At 41.8% G+C, this 25,015-nt stretch overlaps 1 protein-coding gene across 3 annotated transcripts in view; it reads left to right on the top strand.

Annotated features, from left to right (window-relative positions):
- Window positions 1-25,015, top strand: part of fig4a (FIG4 phosphoinositide 5-phosphatase a) — a 70,409-nt gene that overhangs the window by 34,204 nt on the left and 11,190 nt on the right. For all 3 annotated transcript variants that reach the window (XR_011515987.1, XM_015947355.3, XM_054747967.2), the window contains 5 exons: window positions 2,756-2,894; window positions 5,998-6,056; window positions 8,468-8,615; window positions 8,781-8,864; window positions 9,551-9,746. Coding sequence is in view for 2 of the 3 variants with exons in the window: in XM_015947355.3 (XP_015802841.3) it covers window positions 2,756-2,894; window positions 5,998-6,056; window positions 8,468-8,615; window positions 8,781-8,864; window positions 9,551-9,746 (626 nt within the window). In the remaining variant the exon portion in view is untranslated. The remainder of the gene's footprint in view (window positions 1-2,755; window positions 2,895-5,997; window positions 6,057-8,467; window positions 8,616-8,780; window positions 8,865-9,550; window positions 9,747-25,015) is intronic.

The raw sequence follows: 25,015 nt of genomic DNA on the forward strand, positions 1-25,015 counted from the left end.
GCCGAGCACAGGCGTTCTGAACCACCTGTAGACGGTTCAGGGAGGTTCTGCTCAGACACGTGAAAAGAGAGTTACAGTAGTCTAAGCGTGAGGAGATGAAGGTGTGGAGAACTGTCTCAAGTTGTTTGAGGCTTTTTGTCCAATCACATCTCCTCAGTTTTGTTGTTGCAGCTAAGCTTCTGCATGGAGTCTGATTATATATTTAGTACTTATAAAAGGCAGATCACACTTGAATTAATAGTGACACTGCAAGGTGTTTGGCAAAATATTACATATTTAATTCACTTCTATGTTTCTAATCCAAAATTACTTCCGTTGCTCTCAAAGAAACTAAGATTTAGGCACTGAAAGTACTTTATTTATTTTGCTCAGTGACAACATGTGTCCTAGAAATTCTAAAGAAGTAAAAAATAACACATTCAGAGGCAATTATTTAAGTAGTGTATTCAGTTTCTAATTCGGTAAATATGATGAGAGTCACTGGTCATACAGATGTACTCATCGTGTTAAATTTAGATACTATTCATTTGCAGTAGCTAGTTTTGTAATGCCTGACACTGATCCAAATAAGCTCAAAAACAGTCTAGAGGCAAAACTTTGAATGAGCTCGACAAAATATTGGCGAATATAATTTTAAAATATTACACAACTATTTTACGGGTTGGCAGCGAGGTCTAAAAAAAGTAGGGATGATCTGAACTTTTGTGCTGTTTTGAGGTTCGGGGCTTTTACGACGTGTGATAAATGGTCACGCATTATACAAGTCCACCGAGTCCAGTGATTTTATGGGGTCTAAATAGCGTGTGATTATGATGACTACTTGTTATTGTTAGTCAGTGTTTTGTTAGAAACTGGCAGCAAACAATCGGCTCAGTTATGATTACGAAGCCTGTTATTATTTGAATAACTTGTCTAAATGCATTTCTTGAAAAGAAACATTTTCCATATAGCTTTTAACTGCACCTGCTTTTATGTCATTTCCAAGAACGCTGACGGCCGGTTATTGACTCATCGTTTTATTTCAGGAGCACAAACATCACGCTGGCATAACTGTTGCAAACCTTCATGTTCAAGGCTCAAATACATTTCTTAGACTTCTTACTCTGATTAGAAAATACATGAATGTCATCTTCATGGATTTTTGACCTCTGCCATGGATGCATGTGATGTTTACGGGTCGTCCCCAACTCTTCACAAATTTACTTAATGAATATCAGGCTGAGAATTATCCAGAGAGAAAAGCTTTGTGGCATGCTTTAATGGACCTGAAATTAGCTTCTAATTACCCAGCGTCACCGCCACAGCAGCAGACACGTGGCAGCACGATTGGACAGTGAATTAAATGACACCACACTTGGCATCGTGCAAAACACGTGCCATGCAGAGCCAACACACACTCAAAGGGATTGTCTCCCAGCCAAACTGATCTCAGTCAGGTGGTACGGAGAGTTTTCACAGGTCTGTTTCTCTGTTGCTTTAATTACGGTTCATTTAGTGTACTTTTAATTATCATGTAAATATTTAGCTCGGTTGGTTTTAGACAACTAGTTTTACTCACGCAGTGCTAAAAATGGTTATAACTTGGTATTTTTTTGACATTTGGTCCATATTGGCTTGGAAGCATCAAGCAGTTGCTGCTGATTTATTATCTTTATCGTGAATTTCCTGTTCCACCACATCCTACAGGTCTTTAACTCTCTTACGATAAAGGAGCCAGTTTGTGATGATTTGAGCTTTGTGATGTATTATCCTGCTGGAAGTAGCCATCAGAAGACAGATGGGTCCACTGTGGGGCATGTTCAGCAGCAAGGCTTTTTGTTCACGCTGTTGGATGTTTTCTTCTTTTTCTACCATCCTTAAGCCCAGTTGTGGGTGAAATTCACCAAAAAGCAACCATAAAGTCACTAAAATATACTTTCTTCTCTATTTTGATGTTCAGTTAGAACTTTTGCAAGCCATCTTCACCAAGTCTAAAAGCATTCAATAGTTTTATTTCAAGTAACCTAGACTTTTGGCTCATTTTGATATTTAATTGAACTCTTAAAATAAATGAGTTGATGTTTATTCAATGCAATTATTTAAACTAGACTTATGTTGATCATGCAGAAAAGGCAAAAATTAAACATAATTTATTGTACTTTGATATCCATATTTATTAAACCTTTGTAAATGTTTTTTGGGGATTTTCACACACCGTCTTCTAGATACTGCAGAGCTCTTCTATAATCAAACAAGCTGTTTCTAGGACTGAGAAGATAATAAAACAGGTGAAAACTATATATTTTTTCCACAAATCTATTTTTCTGATTGTATGAAATAATGCATAATGTCTTTCATACAACTGGGATTTCTTAGTAGAATCTGCATAACAGTCAATTTCTAAAGTTTTATGCTAAATTAACATTTTGACCTATTTTAGACATGCATATTGGTTTAAAATGATCAGCTGGAGGTGGATTTAAGATTATTAAAGAAAAAACTTGGTAGCTGCTGCTCCTGATGTGAGATCTGTGAACAACAACCTTATTTTTCATGTCTATCTTTTCAGCATTTTTCTGGACTTTTTTCATAGCTGAAGTAGAAAAAAATGATGAAAATCTATAATGTCTTGGTGTTAATTAGAACAATGAGGAAAAATAAGGAAAATTAATTGTTAGAATCCAAGCAAGTTTAAAAAATAGTGTTTGATGATCTTAATTATACATAATGAGTTTGACATTTACTAGTATGTTCATTTTATTTTTATTTTTTCCAGACGCTGACAGACAGGATGCCATAAATTTGTTCCTGCAGGTTTACCAGCCATTGGAATGTCGACCTCACCTGTGGGAGCTGCCTACTGACTTTTACCTGCACCAGAGGAGCACCATGGCCCTCCCCAACAGAAGACGCAGGTACAAACACACTCTTTCTAATGGATAACTACTTATAAAACTGCTCTCAACCTTCTATAACTGAATTGTATTTAAACCTGTTTGCAAACACCTCAATCAGAATTTTTTTTGTATGAAATCATTTTTGTTTACACCTGACATGAATGCTGAGGCAGTGCAGATGGTTGCCTAGGTGGATTTTTATTACTTTTCTCATTCGTCCATTTGGGTGAAATTAAGGTTCACAGAGTTTTGGCCTCCAAAGTGTGAGCTTCATGACCCGCTGCCACTACAGCCTGAGTTTATGGTGTTGATCACCGCCGTTGTAAAGCCACTGAACGGTCTGCAGCTTAAAAACACAGTTCGGATGGACACAACAAGGCAACACAAGGAGAAATCTTCAGGATTTTCAAAGAAATTGTTGCATTTGTTTTTTTTTTCCAAACTTTGCAAGGTCATTGGACAAAAAAAAAAGAAAGAAAAAATATCGAAAGGATCTTCTGCAGAAAGCATCTGATAGGTTTGCAAAACTAATTATTTTAAATATAGTTTTTTTTTAAAGAATGCAGACAAAGAGTGATGGGAATAAAAACTTTTTGCTGAAGGCTAAGTGAGTGCATTCTTTTCTACCAACAAAAGTTCCAAATGCTGCACTATGATAGTTACATTGGTGGAACTTTTTATGGCAGTTTTGGCATTTGGTTATTGATCTTTCAAGATAAAGCTTTGACCGAATTCAGTCAGACAGACGGCAGAGTCCAACAATGTGACTGGATGTCTGAACTCCTACAAGATTCTCATCCTGGATGTGGCTTTCCCCCAGATCACCCAGGAGGCTGCCGGACACATGAATGAATGAGTGAATGAATGAATGAATGAATGAATAGGGCTGAAGAACAGCAACTTTTCAGATGATTAAGATGTACAATAAAAATACTTTTGTTGAGGCCAATTGAATGAGAATTGGATGATGTCATTATGCAGAATTTATAAAAATTGGGGCGATGGTGGAACAGGAGTTAAGTGCTCGCCCCGTAATCGGAAGGTTGCAGGTTCGAGCCCCGCTCAGTCTGTCGCTGTCGTTGTGTCCTTGGGCAAGACACTTAACCCACGTTTCCTGCTGGTGATGGTCGGAGGGACCGGTGGCGCCTGTGCTCGGCAGCCTCGCCTCTGTCAGTGCACCCCAGGGCAGCTGTGGCTACATCGTAGCTCATCCCCACCAGTGTGTGAATGTGTGTGAATGGGTGAATGACTGATTGTGTTGTAAAGCACCTTGGGGGGTTTCAAGAACTCTAGAAGGCGCTATATCAAATACAAGCCATTTACCATTTACCATAAAACAATTTTACAATTCAGTGACAAGATTTGAATCCTGTATCGAATGAGACTTCTGGCTCTTTTTTTTTTTTAGTGTTTCATCCTGATTATGATATAATCTCACCCACTTGTGTCATTGAAATGTAAATTGATCTGTGTAGTGGAATACATTTGTTAATTATGACCAATAAGATCATATATGGAATCATCACATCTTATTGGCTCATAATTAACAAATGTATTCCACTACATCTGTATTTTATGTGTCACCTTTTGGAATCCTAGAAACCCCCCCCCCCCCCCCAAGGTGCATTACAACACACACACACACACACACACACACACACCCTGGTTACTAATATTCTGTGATTATTGCTTGGAAGAATATTAGTTAAAACATTTAATTTTCCTCTGGGAATATTAAATATTATGAAATAGTTTATCCAGATGGACTGACTTGAAAAGTTAAAATCTTTCGAAGTGGTAGATTGTGATACTAATAGATAGTCCATTCAATGGTCTCAGTTTGGAGAAAGGGATTAGTGTTCGGTGGGCTAATGAATTATCCAAGTGCTGTCTTGGCTAAAGTGGATTCATGAGCTCTTATTATTAATACTATTGATGATAATGGTTTGTTGGGGTTATATCATTCATCCTTTTGCTTCCCTTTGTCACATATTGAAATCATTGCAGTGAAGTAAATGACCACATAGCTAATAATACTGTTACGAAAATAGTTTAATAAACACGTGGTGCTTTTCACAAGAGCTTTTATTGTGAAGGGATTAAAGGAAATTCCACTCCACTGCTGCAATTTGACAAGATGCGTGAGGGAAAGATGGAGCTTGAGATCGATAGGCGGATTGGTGCTGCACATGCAGTGATGCTGGCGTTGTACCGATCTGTCGTGGTGAAGAGAGAGCTGAGCCAGAAGGCGAAGCTCTCAATTTACCGGTCGATCTACGTTTCTACCCTCACCTATGGTCATGAGCTTTGGGTAGTTACCAAAAGAATGAGATACAAGCGGCTGAAGTGGCAAGTGAGAGGGAAGGCTGGGCCTCTCTTCTTAGGCTGCTGCCCCCGTGAACCAACCCCATATAAGCGGATGAGAATGGATGGATGCTGCAATCTGATGGTGTCAGGGAAAAAAAGACAGTACTTCAGACTCAATGTAAAAGTACACAATCTGGAAATCTGGAAATTTTATTTTTAGGAATTTTTTTCTGTGTCAATTAAAAAAAAGGTCTTTGTACAAGGTTTAATTAAATGCAAATTCTTTCAATTCATCAATAGTTCACACCGTTTCTTTACGAGACAAGGTTACATTTTGTTTCAGCTTTTGACCCAGAAATGCTTCTCAGATGTGTGTAAGTGCACAAGAGTGTAATTCATCTTCCTTGCTTTCCATTTGATTTCACGCTTACACAAAAGTAGACCTAATTTTCTTTCACCAACCGCTAGTTTATGTCAGCACAATGGGTCCAGGAACCTTGCTTTTTATTCCAAGAAATTAACGTGGCTGGCGCTGAAATCCATTTAGAAACCAAGTATTGATCTATTTCTCTCACACTGGCATAAGTAGCACACCCTACACACTAAAGAAAATCATCATAAATGCATTCATTCATGCACAGCGTTGAATAGCAGTGGGATGTTTTCAGGTGTGGTGCAGTAGGTGGCCAAGAAAGGCCAATTTTCAAATCTAGGTTAAGCAAAGCCCTAGATGAGACTGTACTGACAGCAGAAAGCACATCAGTAAGTATAAATTTTCTCCTAACACATTGTATCTTGTTTTATATGTTGTCAGCTACACGCTGTGGTGGTCGGAGGGGATCTTGTCCTACCTTCCTGTTCCCTATGATGAAGGTATCAACAGATATTTACTTGTTTTGTTCTTAAAGACCAAGCTCACTTGATTTTTCAGTACATTTGCAGTGTTCTCTAGTATAAATCAATGCCTTGTGAGTTGACCCCTGTGGAAAAAGCTCTGGCGCTCCTGTTTCAGGAACTAGAACTTAGCGGAACAGAGGAGCAGAAGACAGCAGGTTTTGAAGTCTTATTCCATGATATTCGGACACTTCGCCTCTGATTGGCTAACAGCTACACGACTCTACCGCTGAGTTTGCTGTGCAAATTTGACGTTTTATCTCCACAAATAACAAAAGCCTGAATAAGTTCTGCCATGTTGTGGAGTTGCTAATGCTAATGTTTAGCTTCTACTAGCCGAGACGTGACCTGCTGTTTCCTGAACACTAAAACACCAACCGCTTTCCTCGTCGAGATCCTAGATGGGTGAGTCTATGAGTGCTAATTTTCAATATGACATTAAATTCCATGGCTTTTCAAATCCGAATGTTTCCCCGTCGATTTTCTATCAACAGCTAATGCAGGAAATAGGGGTAGAAGACTATTTTTAGTTTAGCCTGCATGATAAGCTCAGAGTGACCGATCATATTTTAAAAATAACAAGTAAAAACCAGTTTAACAGTGAACTTAGTCTTTAAATTTCAAAGTAAAAGTATGGGTAACCATTGATTTGACAGCAAAAACATGACATAATCTAAAACGAGTTTCCACCATAGGATACCCAGGCTCAACCTTAGAGGACCTTAGAAGATCTTAGCAACCACAGGAGGAGCTTGGATTATAGCAGCAACCTCTCTAGTTAGTTTGCCTCTCTGTGAAGCTTTTCAAGGCATGTCCCACTGGGATGAAGGACAATGAGGTCTCCCAGGAGAAGCTGGATCTGTTATCTATTATCTATTCTCAAATAAACAGCAGAAAGTGGACGGGCGGATATTTGCTGCTGATCAAATTAATCCCAGTCCACATTTATGAGCTTGGGCATCACCCTTAATCTTCTTCCTAGCCTCAACTATTGACTCATTCTAGTTGGTTGTATTCTGTGAGATGTAAGAATCACACGGAGACTCAAACTGTATTTTTGAATGCCAAATTTCTCCTACAGCAGCAATTACAGTCAAATGAGACCTGCAGGATACCAAGGTAGCTCGCACTTAAACTCATCTTCTGCTCATCCAAGTCCGCTTACACCATCTCCTCTGGTGATGACAGCACTCTTCGTTACCTCAAGTACTCGAAAATAAATAATGGAGATCAGAAATCAACATACTCGGGGGTGTTTATTATGTTATTCACACACAGCTTAACAGATCTGAAGCTCTTTGGACAGTTAGCAAGAATCCTCCTGAAGTGTGGGCTTTTTGGGGCTGGAGAGTTGACACCCACTTACTCATGAAGTGGAGGACATGCAAATTGCTGACACATGCCAGACGGGGAAAAACATCTTGGCAGACAAATTAGCTTTTGTGGTACTTTTGTCATGGTCACTGTGACCTGGAGTCCTGCTGAACCTTTACTCCGAAAGGAAACATCTGGCTCAATAACAACCAGATAACAGAACATTTTGGGGTAATCACTAGAATGTTTCAATTGAAATGGTTTTATAACAGGAGAATTGACACACACACAACTTTAGAAGTTGGTTACAAACTCAGCTAGACCTCTAGTGGGGCCCCAAGACTAGAAATATCATCCCTCCAGCGTTGCCCCAAACTCGTTCTCATGAACCAACCCTAAAATATTTAAACTTCCATTCCAATCCAATCCACCTTTATTTGTCTTGCACTTTATACACAACACTTTCAACCAAAGTGCTTCACACATAAATAAAAACATACCAACATCATTAAAAACAGTAAAACGTGGATAATATGTTAAAACATACAAAACATTGTAAAAGAAATCAAACGTAACACTGCTTAAAGACAGGAGTGGATAAGAATAATCAGTCAGTGTTAAAAGCCAGTGAATAATAGCGAGTCTTAAGGAGCGACTTAAAAACATTGCTCTTGAGGCAGGATCTCGCCCTCACTCTGGAGTTTTTCTTTTCCTTCTACCGTTATTTGAGTCCTGTTCCTCACCATTTAAAATGCTGAGGTGGCATTATGTGGAACAAAGATGGCTTTGGTCATCCTGAATATAGGTGTGTGTGTGTGTGTGTGTGTGTGTGTGTGTGTGTGTGTGTGTGTGTGTGTGTGTGTGTGTGTGTGTGTGTGTGTGTGTGTGTGCGTGTGTGCGTGCGTGCGTGCGTGCGTGTGTGTGTGTGTGTGTGTGTGTGTGTGTGTGTGTGTGTGTGTGTGTGTGTGTGTGTGTGTGTGAATTGTAGCACGATCTTATAATCTTATGGTCATATCCTGTATTTAAATTTAAAAAGTGATCTCAAGCGTTGTTTTCATGTTGTCTCTTTTATTCAGTTGCCTGTGACGACACGATGAAGAAAGTGAAAGTGAAGAGATTGAGCCGCTTTGATGAAAGTATCGACATTTACACAGAATTCTTCAAACCTTATGAGCTCACCTGCTTTGATGACACTTTCTGCATTGCCATGACCAACTCTGCAAGGTATACACACACACACACACACACACACACTGTTATGATGCAGATTTCTTCAACATTTATGTAGAATTTCAAACTCTGCTCAGCGGTGCACAAAGTGTTTGTTGCCTTTGCATTGTTGTTATACAGCAGGATGCCAACTAACAAGCTTTCTTTGTGCTTTTGAAGGGAATTCATGCCCAAGTCCGTGGGAGTGGATCCAAGTCCCTTCACAGTTCGCAAACCAGAGGAAACAGGGAAATCAGTTCTGGGGTCAGTGCTTTTTCAACAATGTTTACGTCAGGACTTTGGATGTTATTGTGTGTGTGTGTGTGTGTGTGAGAAAACTATGTCACCATGCCCTTTATCCACACACCTTCATTAGTCTTTGTGCTCTCAAGTAACCAGAAATAACGCTCTGTCCTTATTTCATGCTCGAGAACACACTGAGTCGTTTGTAAATGCATGTATATTTGGTATAAACAGTCATGCATCTAAACATTACCAGGAAATAAAATACACAGCCTATTGGTGTAAAAGCCTCTTGTGTTGGTGGAAATTAATTATCCGCATTACTGCAGCTCAGCAGTACTTATGCATGACCTGACTAATGTTTTGTTCTGATTCACTGTTGAGGGCAGCATGTTTATTTTTGACAGTTTGAAACAGCATGAAAGGATTCAGGTCTTGTGTTTAAAAGCCTATTTTCTTGCTGCTCGTGGTGAAATGCTAGCTCCTCAATCCAATGAACTAGAGACTTTATGTAGGTTTTCATGTTTGTTGTGAAGACCTTTGGACTGATCTCAAATGAGCTCGAGGACAGTGCTAGCATCTCAGAAGTCCTCTGACTCATTAGGTCCTGGTGCTTGTTAACGTTTACTGGATGTTTTTGTACCCAAATAAAGAATGCGAACATTCATTAGATACTTTTTTTGTGTGTGTTTGTACGTCTGTAACAGCAAGAGCAGCAAGGAGGAGACGATCCTCCAGAGGAAGACTGCAGCCAGCGCTCCTCCTCCTCCCAGTGAGGAGGCCATCACCAGCACTTCTGAGGACGACTCAGAGGAGGACCGGGATGATGAGGGGTCCGTGTCCCAGCGCTCAACTCCCATCAAACTGCTGACAGAGTCGGGGGAAAGCAGCCGCACACAGGAGGTATAAAATCACAACTCTGCTCATCAATTAGACTCATATAGATTAATGTTTGTACACATCAGGAAAAAACATTTATTGCAACTAGGGATGCACAATATATCGAAAAATTATCGTCATTGGGATAACAGGACGTGCGATAGGCACATCGCAAAGCACGTCAAAAACGGCGAAAAATGTTTGGTTCAACATTTCCATCCGTGTCATACATCATTTTTTTGTAAACCAGCTCTGTTTTTTACGCGCAAGTATTATTTGACCAATCAAATGTAGCCCTTCTGATATGCGGCCAATCAGATGGGTCCGTTCACGTAATACCAGGGTATCTGCGGGTCCTTAAAAAGTCTTAAATTTGCTTTTCAAAATTTAAGGCCTTAAAAATCCTTAAAAATGACAAATAATCCTTAAATACAGTTTCCAAAGGTCTTAAATTACCAAAGGTCCACTAAACAAGATTCTTTTATTTCAATAAAAACTTTGGGAATTTCTAGTTAGTGTTCAGGATTTTTTGTGTGTGATGTTGGCGTAAGCGGAACCGTACACATTCAGTTGGTTGTGAAAGGGGGCTATTTTTAGATGAGCACATTAGCTGGTTAAGCTAGTGGGAGCTTGCGCCATGGGGAATTTTAATGGTAACTGGATGGCTAATCCCACGTTCGTGATGTGGTTAGCACCGGTTCCAGGCAATAGCTGGAAATTATAGCTTAAATTTATTTAATTTTAAAAATAGCTTAAATTTGGTCAAAGTGGCCTTAAAAAAGGTCTTCAAAAGTCTTAAATTTGGCTCCCTTAAACCTGCAGATACCCTGAATACGCCCGCCCCCTATGTAGACCCTTAGGATGGAAAGCAACACCCAAACTGAGTTAGCGGCGCCATTCCCTTGTTCATCATGCTGGCACAGAGCAACGAACGCACTTTGGTGCTGAGGTTTCTGGAATCAGCGCTGCTTTCAAACGTGAACGTGAGTCCGCTCTGTGTCGTTAATAATTTTTACCGGGCTGACTCCGACACGTGCCGGTGAACCAACCCACCTTCATGTCGCTAGTGTTCCACCGGGTGGTGATGTTAGCCCCATGCTCCGGTTAGCTTCCAGCTAAAAGGCTACAGCACTCTCCTCCCAGTCCCACCCTGAGCTGCTAAAGAGGGCCTGGAAAAGTTCCCCCACACATCAAAGTGATTTTTCATTTATGAGCTTTTATAACCTTGTTAATCAGGATAGTTGATTTGCTGCTGCACATAAACTGTCAGTCAGAAGCTCTGCTAGCCGATTATCTTAGAGAAGCTAGTTCAGTTTGTTAGCTTGTTATCAGAATCATAGTTGCAGTTTCATCATCTGAGCTGCTTTTTAAGATCTAGGTAAACTTGTTCAATTTGGGGTTAAAAACAAACGTTTTCACATATTTTCCATGTAGTTTTTTGCCAGTTCCTCTTCTGAAAGGTAGACAATTGTTTTTTCTCTTTCCCTCAGAAAATCTTAATATTCTCCTAGTTTGGCCCAGCACAGTTCACTTCCCAATTACAGCAACAGCCTTATATCAGAACCACATAAGTGGAAATGAAATGAAAATGCTCAGTAGCAATGAGAGAATTTGCTGTTGCATTTAAGTGATGTTAACTATTATTTAACATTTAAACTTATTTTCTGATTTTTTTTTATTTATTCAAAAAACCCTGGTAAGGGATGTTTTTCTGTGTTTGGAGCATCAGAAAAAGTTTTATGGTGGAGGTGATGTTTTAAAGTCACTGAGAAACTGCATGCATGCAGTTTGTTGTTTTGCTGCTAATACAGTAGCAGGTGCAGCTGCATATTTTTGCAATAAAAATGTTATGTTGTAATGGAATTCATGCATTAGTTTTTGTTTGCTTTGAACCCAGAGCAGACGTCACACGCCAGACGACATCAACACTGCATACTTTAGTATTTGTTCATTTATCGCGAGTAATATCGATATCGCAGTATTAAGCACTGTTGTCGAATATCGCAGGTTTTCCTAATATCGTGCAGCCCTAATTGCAACAGTCAAATGTGATAGCCCCAGTGATTTCCTCTAGATTGGGCAGATGCTCAAAATCAATAAGTTCATAACCGTTGGGTGTAATTATTTTTCATTATGTTCGTCGAGTAAGTGTCTTTCTGCAAGTATTTCTTGCCAGTCCACGTCGGAATATGTGTACAGTCGTCAGGCTCTCTTACACATTCGGAGAGGCAAGATTTGCCAAGTTTTGAACACTAACGTTGAGATGTTAAGGGAAATAGGACTTCTGCGACAGCCTGCTAGCTGGCCTAGCAACTCACAGGACTCGCCTGCTACCCCTCCCTGGGCAAGGAGACGTCGAAAACGGTGCGCTAGGACAAGGAAGCGGGGCAAGCGCGGAGGTGTCCGAGTCAGGCTTGAGGCTAAGCCAACTCACCCAGCCATACCATCGATCCTCTTGGCCAACGTATGATCTCTGGACAATAAAATGGACAACATACGGCTTCTGAGATCAGCGAATCGCAGAGTAAGTGACTGTTGTGTGCTAGTTTTCACTGAGACATGGCTTAATGACAACATTCCGGACTCTGCTATACAACTGGAGCAGCTAGCATGCTACAGAGCCGACAGGGCTCTTGTAGACGGAGGCAAGATCCGAGGTGGTGGGGTTTGTGTTTACATCTGTGACGAGTGGTGTCGTGATGCCACTGTAGTACGCAAACACTGCTCGTCACTGGCGGAGTTCATGATCGTGAAGTGTCGCCCCTTCTACTTGCCCTGGGAGGTAAGTTCGATCTTGTTGGTCGCTACTTATATACCTCCATCTAGCAACAACAGCGATAGAAATGTGGCGCTGAACGGATTGTATCAGGCCATCAGTGAGCAACAAACAGCACACCCAGACGGTTACATCATCCTCGCAGGAGACTTTAACCATGCTGATCTTAAAACTGTTCTCCCAAAGTTTCATCAGCATGTACATTTTCCAACAAGGGGAGATAACATATTGGACCTGGTCTACACACAGGAAAATGGAGCATACAAAGCCATTCCCCTCCCCCATATCGGCACCTCTGATCACCTCACTGTTATGCTAATGCCAGCATAAAGACAGAGAGGGAAGGTTGTCAAACCGGTTATGAAAGAGGTAAGAGTGTGGCCACAGAAGGCCACCTCTGCTCTTCAAGACTGCTTTGGGTCAACTGATTGGGACATATTCAAGGAAGCAGCTACCTACAATAACATCATAGACATCGAGGAGTGCACAGATACGGTGAGCTCATACATCACCAAATGCATTGATGATTTAACACAAGTGAAAAGTATCACAACTCGAGCCAACCGGAAGCCATGGCAAACAGGAGATGTCCTCAGGCTGCTAAAGGCCAGAGGCAAGGCCTTCAGAGCTGGGGATGAAATGGGCCTGAGAACAGCAAGAGCAAACCTGTCCCACGGCATCAGGAAAGCGAAACAGGACTACACACACAAGATAACCTCCCACTTCAATGACAGCAAGGAGGCACGAAGCCTATGACAAGGCATCCAGGCTATTAGAGACTACAAACCTGCAGCGCGTAGCTGTGAGAGCGACACCACTCTGCTCAACAACCTGAACAGCTTCTTTGCATGATTTGAAACACAGAACAACACACGCCCACAGAAAACACCACCACCTCCACACGACCAGCCTCTGTGCCTGTCTGTTGCCAGCGTGAAGAGGACACTCATTACCATCAACGCCCGGAAAGCAGCGGGTCCAGACAACATCCCTGGCAGTGTGCTGAAAGACTAGGGATGCACCGATGGATCGGCATTTGATCGTAATCGGCCGATAGCGCCCCTATCGGTTTTGATCGGAATTTTCAAAATAGATCAAAGCAAACCGATCAGGTAGGGTTGTCACGGTAACTAGTGTAGCGGTAAACCCCGGTAAAAAAAAAAAGTTGACAATAATAATAACCGTCTTGTTTTTTAAAAAACTATATTATCTTGGTGGGTTTACCGTGGCTGCGGTGTAGGCGTGGTGACCCTTACCAGCCACCGTATCATCGGCTGAAGTTGCCGGCGGCTCATGCACGCTTTGTTTACAACAAAACTTTCTTGAAGCTAAAGCTGAAATAATGGTCAAAGGAGGAGACGGCAGCGCTCAGGAGGGCATTTATTATCCCTCAAAGAAGACAAAGTCGGAAGTACGGGCATATTTTAGATATTTGAAGAATGCCGAGGGAGTTTATAGAAGACGGACGGACGGCTATCCTGTTTGCAGCACGAGCAGAAAAAGTGTCTGTGAAAGGCAGCAACGCTTCATATCTCATGACACATCTGCGTGACCATCACCCACATCTCTGCAGTCAACGCAAGGCAAGTTAACGTTAGCGTTTTAGCTAAAATGCGTGATCCGAGGATTTGGGTTGAGGGAGAATGCAACGAGTCGCTATATAAAGCAGCCGCAGCGCCGCTACCTGCATATAAACCGTGTCACGGACACCCCCATGTTGAAATGACGCTATGCATTACGGGGCTCCCAGGGGCAGATAAGAGTTGGTCTCTCCCCGAGAATAATTATGAATTTAACAATGATTACTGCCTGATGACATTTTCCCAAATCTGCAAAGCTCACTGGAAGGACACAAACCGAGGACAATATTTTCCTGAAATACGGATTGCTCAAGTAAGGGTAAAAAAGTATCTGATTAGAAGGCTACTTGAGTACTGAGTATCATCTGATCTAATATTTTTAAATGATGACATCAAACAGACATAAAATAAGAATTTATGGGCAAATATTGGTATTTTAAAGACTAAAGGGAAAAAATGTAAAAAAGTAAACAACATAATTACAAAATAACACATTTTAGGCAAAATTTAGACACAAATTGAGGACAATATTTTCCTGATATACAGGGTTTATTTAATTGTGTGAAAATGTTGCACGTTTAAAAAAAATACCGCGATAGTACCGAAAACCGTGGTAATTTTGGTCACAATAACCATGAGGTTAAATTTTCACACCGTGACAACCCTAATACAGACCATTTTAGATTAGGTTACATTTCCTTTATTCCCAGATTATGTAGTTTGTAGCACTCATTATAATGTAGAAAATTTCTGGCCAATCCACGTGATCGGTATCGGTGATCAGCATTCTTTTATATCGGTATCGGTGATCGGCAGCAAAAAACCTGATCGGTGCATCCCTATGAAAGACTGCGCAGAGGAGCTGAAGAATGTCTTCACAGACATCTTTAACACCTCCCTGAGGCAAGCCACTGTCCCATCATGTTTCAAAACTGCCACCATCATACCTGTACCAAAGAAACCATCCCCAGCTTGTTTCAATGACTACCGCCCCGTGGCACTGACACCCATTATTATGAAGTGCTTTGAACGACTAGTCATGTCACACATCAAATCCACCCTACCTCCCACTCTGGACCCATACCAGTTCGCATACAGAGCGAAACGATCCACAGAGGATTCAATCTGCTCTGCTCTCCACCCAGCCCTAACGCCGGGGACACACTGGCCGCGGAAGCGCCGCGAAAATGGGACCGCCTTCATTCGGTGCCCTTGTTAAGCTATTCTATAGACCACATGGGCCGCCGAAGCGCCGCGAATCGCCGCGCGCCGGCGCTCCAGCCCGCTCCGTGCAGCGATCATTTCGGCGTTGGCTCTATTTTTTTCGCGAGCCGCGGGTGAATCGCGTCAATTCTGGCAGGAAGTCAAACGTAGACATAAGAGGAAGGCCGGTAAAGTTAACAAAATGAAGCATTTCAAAATAAAATTCCGCAATAGTCAAATGTGTTCGTAAACAGACACTGCAGAAAAACCACACGAACACGCACACACATACACACACATCGCACTTGTGTGCGTGTGTGACCACGTGAAGGGGTGTGTGGTTTTGGGTGTTTTTTCACCGGAGCAAACAGGACAGAGAGGCAAGCAGTTCGGCTGGATGACTTTAAATGAATTATAGAAGTTGAGAAACACAAGGAGCTGTACGACCCCCGAAAAACATGGTTATTTACGTACCCATTTCAGAAGAAACTGCTAGGATACAGCTGCAGAATTGGAGCGGGTTCCGAGAGATTCAACTGGCAGAAACAACTCATACCATAGGTTCACACACACACACACACACACACACACACACACACACACACACACACACACACACACACACACACACACGCACACGTACACGCACACACACGCACACACACACACACACACACACACACGCGTACAAACACTCAAACGTAGAGGAAAAGAGCTGAGAAAAGGCAGAGAGGAAATGGAGGACACCAAGTGTTTGAAAGAAAAACTACAGCTGAGCCGAGGCGCGCCTCGACTGGGGCGCGTCTGATCTGAACTGAGGAGCGGCAAGCAGCGGCCGAATTTCGTGAGCGATTCGCTTCGCGGCGCTTCCGCGGCCGGTGTGTCCCCGGCGTAACTCATCTGGACAAGAAAGACTCATGTGAGAATGCTGTTCATAGACTTTAGCTCAGCATTCAACACCATAATACCACAACAACTCATCTGTAAACTGGACAGACTGGGCCTCAGCACCTACCTTTCCAACTGGCTGCTGGATTTCCTCAGCCAGAGGCCGCAAGTGGTGTGTGTGGGCAACAAGGTCTCAAACAGCATCACCCTGAGCACGGGGGCTCCACAAGGCTGTGTGCTCAGTCCTCTGCTCTTTACCCTGCTGACACATGACTGCACACCAACCTACAGCTCCAACCACCTTGTGAAGTTTGCGGACGACACAACGCTGGTGGGGCTCATCACCAAGGGCGATGAGACCACTACAAGAGAGAGGTTGAGCTCCTGACCACTTGGTGCAGAGACAACAACCTCCTGCTAAATGTTAGTAAGACCAAGGAGATTATTGTCAACTTCCAGAGAGGCCACACCAGCTACCCCTCATTGACCATCGACAGCGCTGCAGTGGAGATGGTGAGCAGCACCAAGTTCCTGGGGGTGCACATCAGGGAGGATCTCTCCTGGACCACCAACACAGCATCACTGGCCAAGAAAGCACAACAGCGCCTCTACTTCCTGCGCAAACTCAAGCGGGCAAGTGCTCCACCACCCATCCTTATCACATTCTACAGAGGAACTATTGAAAGCATCCTCTCCAGCTGTATCACTGTGTGGGGCGGTAGCTGCACTGACTATAACAGGAAAGCTCTACAGCGCACTGTGAGAACAGCTGAGAGGATAGTTGGTGTACCACTCCCCTCCCTGCAAGACATTTACACCACTCGCCTCACCCGCAAAGCCATCACAATTGTCAGTGACGCATCCCACCCCGTGCACTGTCTGTTCAGCCTCCTGCCCTCTGGAAAGAGATACAGAAGTCTCCGCTCCCGCTCTACCAGGCTCACCAACAGCTTCATCCACCAGGCTGTGAGACTGCTGAACTCTCTTCCCTCCCAGCTCCCAGCCAGCAGAATCACCAGTGTGACAGAAGTATAGGAAGACAGACTGGACTCGACACCCCCTACCCCCCATCCACGCACACTTTCCAACAAGGAAATACTCATTGAACCAAGAAATGGGAAACATTCCTGATTGGAAACAACTACCTCTGCATTGCAATTGCACTCACCTGCTGCTATATATTTGTAGTATATTTTTTAGCGCTATTTACATTACTTATATTAATATTACTGCGGCTATAGTCTTATGCTGCATTAAAACATAAACCCCTAACTATCACAACCTGGGACTACCTCAAGTAGACTAGTATACTACTTCCAGGGAACACTGTTGGAACACCTTATTTAATTTATTTGATTATAGGTTAGGTCTTGTCCATCCTGTTACCTATTTAATATTACCTTATTGTTAGGGCTGCTTTTGTTGTGCATCTGCACTTTATGTTGTCAACGTCTACGCATGGGACAGTGTGAAACGTAATTTCAATTCCTTTGTATGACAAGCACATTTGAAGAAATTGACAAATAAAGTTTTCTATTTCTATTATTGCTTCCTAAAAACGAGAATCTACAATAACCTAAATATAAGTGATGTTTGCCGCTGGGAAATGTTAGCTCAGCTGCCTTTACTTTAGGCTTTTGCAGCATTTTGGTCCCCAAGTTGGGTACGTCCTGCTTTCGTTCTTTATTTTTTCTTTTCAATTTTCTCACCTTCACCTCATTAGATTTTCCCACAAGAAACTTGTGTTGTTCTTCTGTTTGCGTCAGACGTGAGCTTAATCAGCCACTTTAAGAGAGCAGAAGCTTCAAGCGGTTGGGGGATTGTGCTGATGCAGGTTGCACAGAAAATTGCTTTATTTTTTTTTAAATGACCCAATAATGTGATGATTATACCCAATTTTTTGTCATCTCTTCATTCTGTTCATCCTAAGATGAAAGTTTTTTTTTGTATGAAGTAAAAGCAAAAAAGCACACATGTACCTGGTTTGGTGCAGAAGTTGCTTGGTCTTAATCAAAGCTGGATTTAAATGGTTGTCTGCAAAACATTTCCTCATGTTTAGCTTCTAAGCAAATAGAAGTTCTCTGGATGTTTTCACTGTTTTTGATCCACAGATCTTCAGACTTAATTGCTATGACATCTGCCAGCTCATTTTTCATTATAATAGCATAAATAATCTCCAGCATTTTATGAAATGATTTGATGTAAGTAAGTAAGTAAGTAAAAGTTTATTTATAGACTGCCTTTCACAGATATAAATCACAAAGCGCTGTACAACTTGAGTAAGATCAGGGCAAATACCTCTAACCAATAAAAACATCAGAAAAACAATAGCAGTGATAAAATAGTAAATAAAATCAGGAGTAAAAACAAAGTGAAGGTGTGAACCCGAACAAAGCCATCTTTTAGAACATTTAGGGAGGGAACGCCTGGATGAAAAGGTGAGCTTTTAGATGATTTTTAAAGACCTCTACAGTGTTAGAGAGACGGAGCTTTGAAGGCAGACTGTTCCAAAGTCTGGGTGCAATAGTCTGAAAGGCCCTGTCCCCTTTGGTTTTCAGTCTGGTTCGAGGAACAGCCAGGAGGTTTTCAGATGTGGATCTAAGGTTCCGTGAGGTGGTGTGTGGGGATAAAAGCTCAGATAGGTAGCTTGGAGCCTGGTTGTTAAGAGCTCTATAGGTCAGGACTAAAACTTTAAACTGTATTCTATATTCTACCGGGAGCCAGTGGAGGGACTGTAAAACTGGAGTGATGTGAGCTTGTCTGCTGGATTTGGTTAGGAGTCTGGCTACTGCATTTTGGATGGCTTGAAGGTGTGAGAGGGAGGTTTTGCTGAGACCAGTAAAAAGAGCGTTACAATAGTCTAAGCGTGATGACACAAAGGCATGGATGGTTTTTTCCAGATCTGCAGTAGAAACCAGTTTACGGACTTTTGAAATGTTTCTCAGTTGAAAGAAACAAGAGCGGGAGACGGTTTTGACGTGTGAGTCTAAACTTAAAGCTGGATCAAAAATAACTCCCAGATTTCTAATGTTGGCCTTGGCTGATGGGCAAAAAGAGGCAATTTCTTGCTCCATTTTTGGCTGAAGTTCCGGGAGTGCAACGATCAGGGTCTCTGTCTTGTTAGCATTGAGGACAAGAAAGTTGCTGGACAGCCAGTTACTGATCTGGGTCAGGCAGAGTACAAGGGTGGCCAGCCTGTCCAACTGGTGTGGCATAAAGGACATGTAGAGCTGTATGTCGTCAGTGTAGATGTGGTAGGAGATGTCTGGGAAAGACTGAATGATGCCAGCTAGGGGAAGAATATAGAATGCGAATAGTAGAGGCCCTAGAACTGAACCTTGTGGGACCCCGCATGTTAGAGAGGCAGTATCTGAAGAGAAGGTTTCAGACTTCACTGTGAATGTTCTGTTGATGAGATAAGAAGAGAGCCAGTCTAGAGCAGAACCTGAAATCCTAGCCAGGGCCTTTAACCTGTTTAGTAGAACATTGTGGTCTACAGTGTCAAAAGCTGCACTGAGGTCAAGCAGGACCATGACAGAGCATTTCCCTGTATCAGCAGCCATCAGGAGGTCATTATGCACCCTTACTAGAGCAGTCTCAGTTGAGTGCTGCTTCAGAAAGCCAGATTGGAAGGGGTCAGAGATCTTTGACTTAGAAAACCAGGATCTGAGTTGGGTTTCAACAACCTTCTCAAGTACTTTGCTGATGAAAGGTAGTTTAGAAATGGGCCTAAAGTTACTGGTGGAGCTGGCGTCAAGGTTGGGTTTCTTTAAGAGAGGAGTCACTACTGCATTTTAAAGCAAGATGGAACACAGCCTTGGCTCAGTGAGCTGTTGATTATAGTCAACAGAGATGGACTGATAGAGGCAAGGGACCCGACTAAAACAGAGTTAAGATATCTGATGAGCATGATGAGAGTTTCATCTGACTGATTATTGAGTCAGAATCTGAAGTACAATACATATTATTATGTATTGTACTTAATGCCCCTGAAAACCCATCAGGAACAATTTCCACAGATTTTTAGCCACAAAAGAGCTTCTTATCCATACAATGATAAGAATGTGGTTGGAGATCCCTGCCAGGCAAACAAAAAACCTAGCTTTCCCTTTGTTTAGGTGCAAGAGAACATGTGCAGCCAGTGTTGCTTTGCACAAAAAGGGCTTGGCAGGTCTGAATATTAGTGCTAGTAATATTAAAGAATTCCCTTAAATTCTTTGACACACTGGATGCAACCAGTACGATCTACAGAAGCAGGCCACTTCTATTCCAGAAACTTAAACAGAGCGGTGTGAAAGTGTTTTCTCACAAATTTGATTTAAAAAAGTTATTACATTTAGATGGGAAATAAACTTTGATTGTAAAACAGAAAACCTGATTTCTACAAGGCACGTGATGTCTAATACTTCTCATAGCTGCCTCGATACTTGACCCTTCTAGCTAAATAGGTTACCATATGCTGTGTGTTTGTGAGTGTGTGTGTAGAGAAGGTGTGAGAACTGATCACAATCTGTCAGCTCTAAATCCGTATCCGTTTCAGCGCCCAGGTGGACTCGTCACATGTTTACATCCCCCATTGACCCGATTCTGTAAAACAGCAGGGACAACCAACACAGGTAGACAGACACTGTGTCAACAAGGTGTGCCTGACAACCTCAGCTTCAAATAGCTTAAGTGTTTTTATGTTTATAACCCCGCACTAATGGAGGTAGTTACGTGCAGTTGCTACATTTACAGCCATTGTGGTCAACCAGAGCATGGTGACACTGATTTTGTGTCCTAACGTACAGAAAATATGTTTGGTTGGTTTTCGAAGCTTTGCTGATTGATACAATAGGACGTTTTTTTTCTCTGCTCAGCTTTGAAGAAACTGTACAGAACTGCAAATTATACAGAGAATATTTTTTCAGGAGCACAAGCGTTTCTGTGAAACTCTTACTCAAGATCTTCCGCTTGTTCGGATGTTGAGAGCAGCAGCCCTTGAAGGGAAGCCCAGACTGTCCTCTCACCAGCATCTTTCATTTGCCAAATCTGGAGTTTGAGTGCCTGGTAGCTGGGCTTTTGTCAATGGGCCCCTGCATAAAATACTTACCTGGACCCATCCATCTGCAGATATACCACCTGCAGGATGAGCATGAGGTCCAACATGGATCAGGTCGCAGACCAATCTCTGGCAGTTCAAAGGCATACTATGCAACTTCTTCATCTTTTTAAATAATTTTCTTGAGCCAGTATGTGCTAAAATGACCTTTTACATGGTTGATGAATTGTCACTCAGACCCCCCACCACCCTCTGGGGCCAGAATATCGCACTCGCAACTTCAGAGTTGCTGGTCTGGTCCCTGTTGGAGTAAAATGGAGCTGACATACCTGGCACTGCAGTCTGCTTCCAGCACGTTTCCTGCATGTTTTAGATTGTGAATGCAGCTGATTTGTTTGATTTAGGGATGAACCACTCCTGTAGACACCAATGAAGACTGAGGAGACATTTCAGCTGTTCGATTAAGGTGTTAAAAAGACAAACGCACAGCGAGGAGATAAGTTTTACTTTTGCTTTTACTAACTGGACACTAAGAGGTTCTAAAAGCAAGCCAAACTGCATAGTATCCCTTTAAAAGGCTTGCTATTAAATGTTAGCACAGCAAACTGTTCTGTTGGCAAAAGCCTTAAAAGGGCACTACATGCGGAATAAGCCCAGACTTTGATGCTGTTGTTCCCAGACGTTTGACTCAAAGCGAGAGGTTCTTGAGATGACCTTCAGAAATCAAATTAAATTAAGAAAAATAGATAACCTAAAGTGTGTTTTTGTCAGAAGAAATAAAAATGGTTGCTGTTAACTAATGAAACCACTGCTTCCTGTAAGAGATAATGACACCATAAATAATATTTATCCTGTGCATGAAGTGAATGATCAGAATTACATTCATACCTTAATTTTTTAATCTACCATGGTTTTTAATTCTCTGGAGAAATCTCAGCGAGTCCATTTTAACCAACAGAATTAATAAAAAGTCACTCTTTCCCTCCATCCATCTGCACTCCTTTGATGAATTGTGGCTGGGTTTTCTGTCTCGTCAGGGCCTTGAGCAGTGACTCAGTCATGAATATATGTATTTCAGGCTGGACATCCAACTCACGTGTCAGGCTCACACATCCCGTGTTGCTGCCTCGGGCTTGTCCCTGAGAAATGATTTGGCGCCAGCATAACACACAACTGCTGAAATATTTAAACTTCAGATTATTACTGCACTTGCTGTAAAATTACACACACTCTGTGTTCCAAATCATCAAGGACGTCCAACTGTGTGTGTGCTTACATGGATCTGTTATGGATGTGCCTCTTTTTGATGTGATGTGTGTGTGTGTGTGTGTGTGTGTGTGTGTGTGTGTGTGTGTGTGTGTGTGTGTGTGTGTGTGTGTGTGTGTGTGTGTGTGTGTGTGTGTGTGTGTGTGTGTGTGTGTGTGTGTGTGTGTGTGTGTGTGTGTGTGTGTGTGTGTGTGTGTGTGTGTGTGGCTACCATTTCTATTCATTCTTCCCTCCAACATTATGCTGAGTACATTGTTGCAGAGTCACGAAACTGGTAACTAAATCAGTTAGCTGCTTCTAACACTTCCACATGTGCTGTTATGTAACAAGGTTCTCTCTGTCTTTACATTATCCTCTTTGTAAAACACAAGTGTAAAAGTTTATTTAAATGTGCAAAAGAAAGCAAAGAAGCTGTTTTGTACGTCAGTTCACGTCAACTTTGTCAAAAGGTAGTTGGTTGGCAGACAATCTGCATCAACGTGCAAAGCATCATTATCTACGTAAGTGTTTTAGTACCATCTAATTTATGAAAATAACATTCAGACCAGTGTCACTGGAAATCTGTGGTTGTCATCAACATACACCAGAACAACCCACTGGTTCCCAAAGTTGGGGTTGGGGCCTCACTGTGGGTCACAAAACCCGATGTAGAGGTCCTCCATGGATCTCCAGGAATCAAATGGCTTTGAAAATGAGTGCCATCAACATATTTAGACTTAGCTGTTTCGAAGAAATAAAATAGCTATCTTTGCATACTTTAACAAGCAGTAATCTGGGTGGGAATTAAAATCAGTTTGCACAGAATCTGAACCCAAATCTCAGCTGTTAGATGTTCCAAATTTACAAGCACATAAGTAAGTATGCAAAGATATCTGGTAACTATACTGCTACACCTTTTGGGTTTATTGATGTGGACAAAATTGTTGGTACCCTTCATTCAATGAAAAAAAAAAACACAATGGTCACAGAAATAACGAATCTGATGAAAAATATAATTAAAAAAATTCTATGAAATTTAACCATTGAAAATCAGACATTGATTTTCAACCATGCTTCAACTGAGTTATTTACCAAATTAAACTCATGGAACAGGCCTGGACAATAATGATGGTACTCCAGGCTGAAAATAGTGTGACCAATGGGACGTGTTAATTCAAGGTATGGCCACTAATTAGCATCACCGGTGACTACAAACTTTTAATCAGTCAGTGAGCATATATAGAGGGCTTCAGGTAGTCACTGTGTTGTTTGGTGACATGGTGTATACCACACTCGACATGAACTAGAGGAAGCAAAGGAAAGAGTTGTCTCAGGAGATTAGAAAGAAAATTCTAGACAAGCATGTTAAAGGTAAAGGCTATAGGACCATCTCCAAACAGTTAGGTGCTTCTGTGACTACAGTTGCACATAGTATTCATAGTGATGCACAGATATGAATTGTTTGGGCCGATACCGATATTAAGGTCACTGTTATGGCCGATAACTGATATTTGCTGATACCGATATACTGACATTAATGCTTCTAAAATCAGCAGATTTTGTATAGAATGAAAATTATTAAAGTAGATTTTACGTTATTATGTACACACACAACACATTCATTTACAATTCTGAGATGATTTCAATCACTGTTCACATGACTAAACAAATACACATCACCCCCTCACCCTCTGAAACAGGCAAACAAATTGAGACAAGACAGAAAAAGTATTGTTTAATATCGGCCCGGTTTTATTTATCGAACCGATACTGTTATGTTAAAAAATGACTAACATTGGCCGATACCGATATTGATGCCGATATATTGTCCATCCCTAATTATTCAGAATCAAGATCCATGGGACTGTAGCCAACCTCTCTGGGTGTGGCCACAGAAGGAAAATTGATGACAAATCAAAGAGATGGATTATCCGAATGGTAGCAAAAGAGTCCAGAAAAACGTCTAAAGAGGTCCAAGGTAAACGTCATGCTCAAGGAACATCAGTGTCAGATCGCACCACCAGAGAAGTGTGCTGGCCAGTGTCAGAAAGCTTGGTCTCAGTTTCAGGTCATGAATCTTACAACAGGACAATGGCCCAAAACACGCAGCTAAAAACACCCTAGTGTGGCTAAGAGGAAAACATTGGACTATTCTAAAGTGGCCTTCTGTGACCTCAGTCTGACCTCAATATTGAGCATCTTTGAAAGGAGCTGAAACATGCCATCTGGGAAAGGCTCCCTTCAAACCTGAGACAACTGGAGCAGTTTGCTGATTAGGAGTGGGCCAAAATACTTGTTGAGGGGTGCAGAAGTCTCGTTGACGGTCACGGAAACCATTGTATTTCAGTGATTGCCTCAAAAAGTTGTGCAACAAAGTAAGTTAGGTGTACCATCATTTTTACATAGGCTTGTTCCATGGGTTTATTTATTTATTTATTCCGTTGAGGCATGGTTGAAAAGCAATGTCTGACTTTCATCGGGTAAATTTTATATAATTTTTATTTATTACTATTTGTTACTTGCTACTTGTGAGATTCAAGTTATTTCTGTGACCAATGTG

This window comes from Nothobranchius furzeri, chromosome 2 (genome assembly GCF_043380555.1).
Source record: "Nothobranchius furzeri strain GRZ-AD chromosome 2, NfurGRZ-RIMD1, whole genome shotgun sequence".
Taxonomy (NCBI): Eukaryota; Metazoa; Chordata; class Actinopteri; order Cyprinodontiformes; family Nothobranchiidae; genus Nothobranchius; species Nothobranchius furzeri.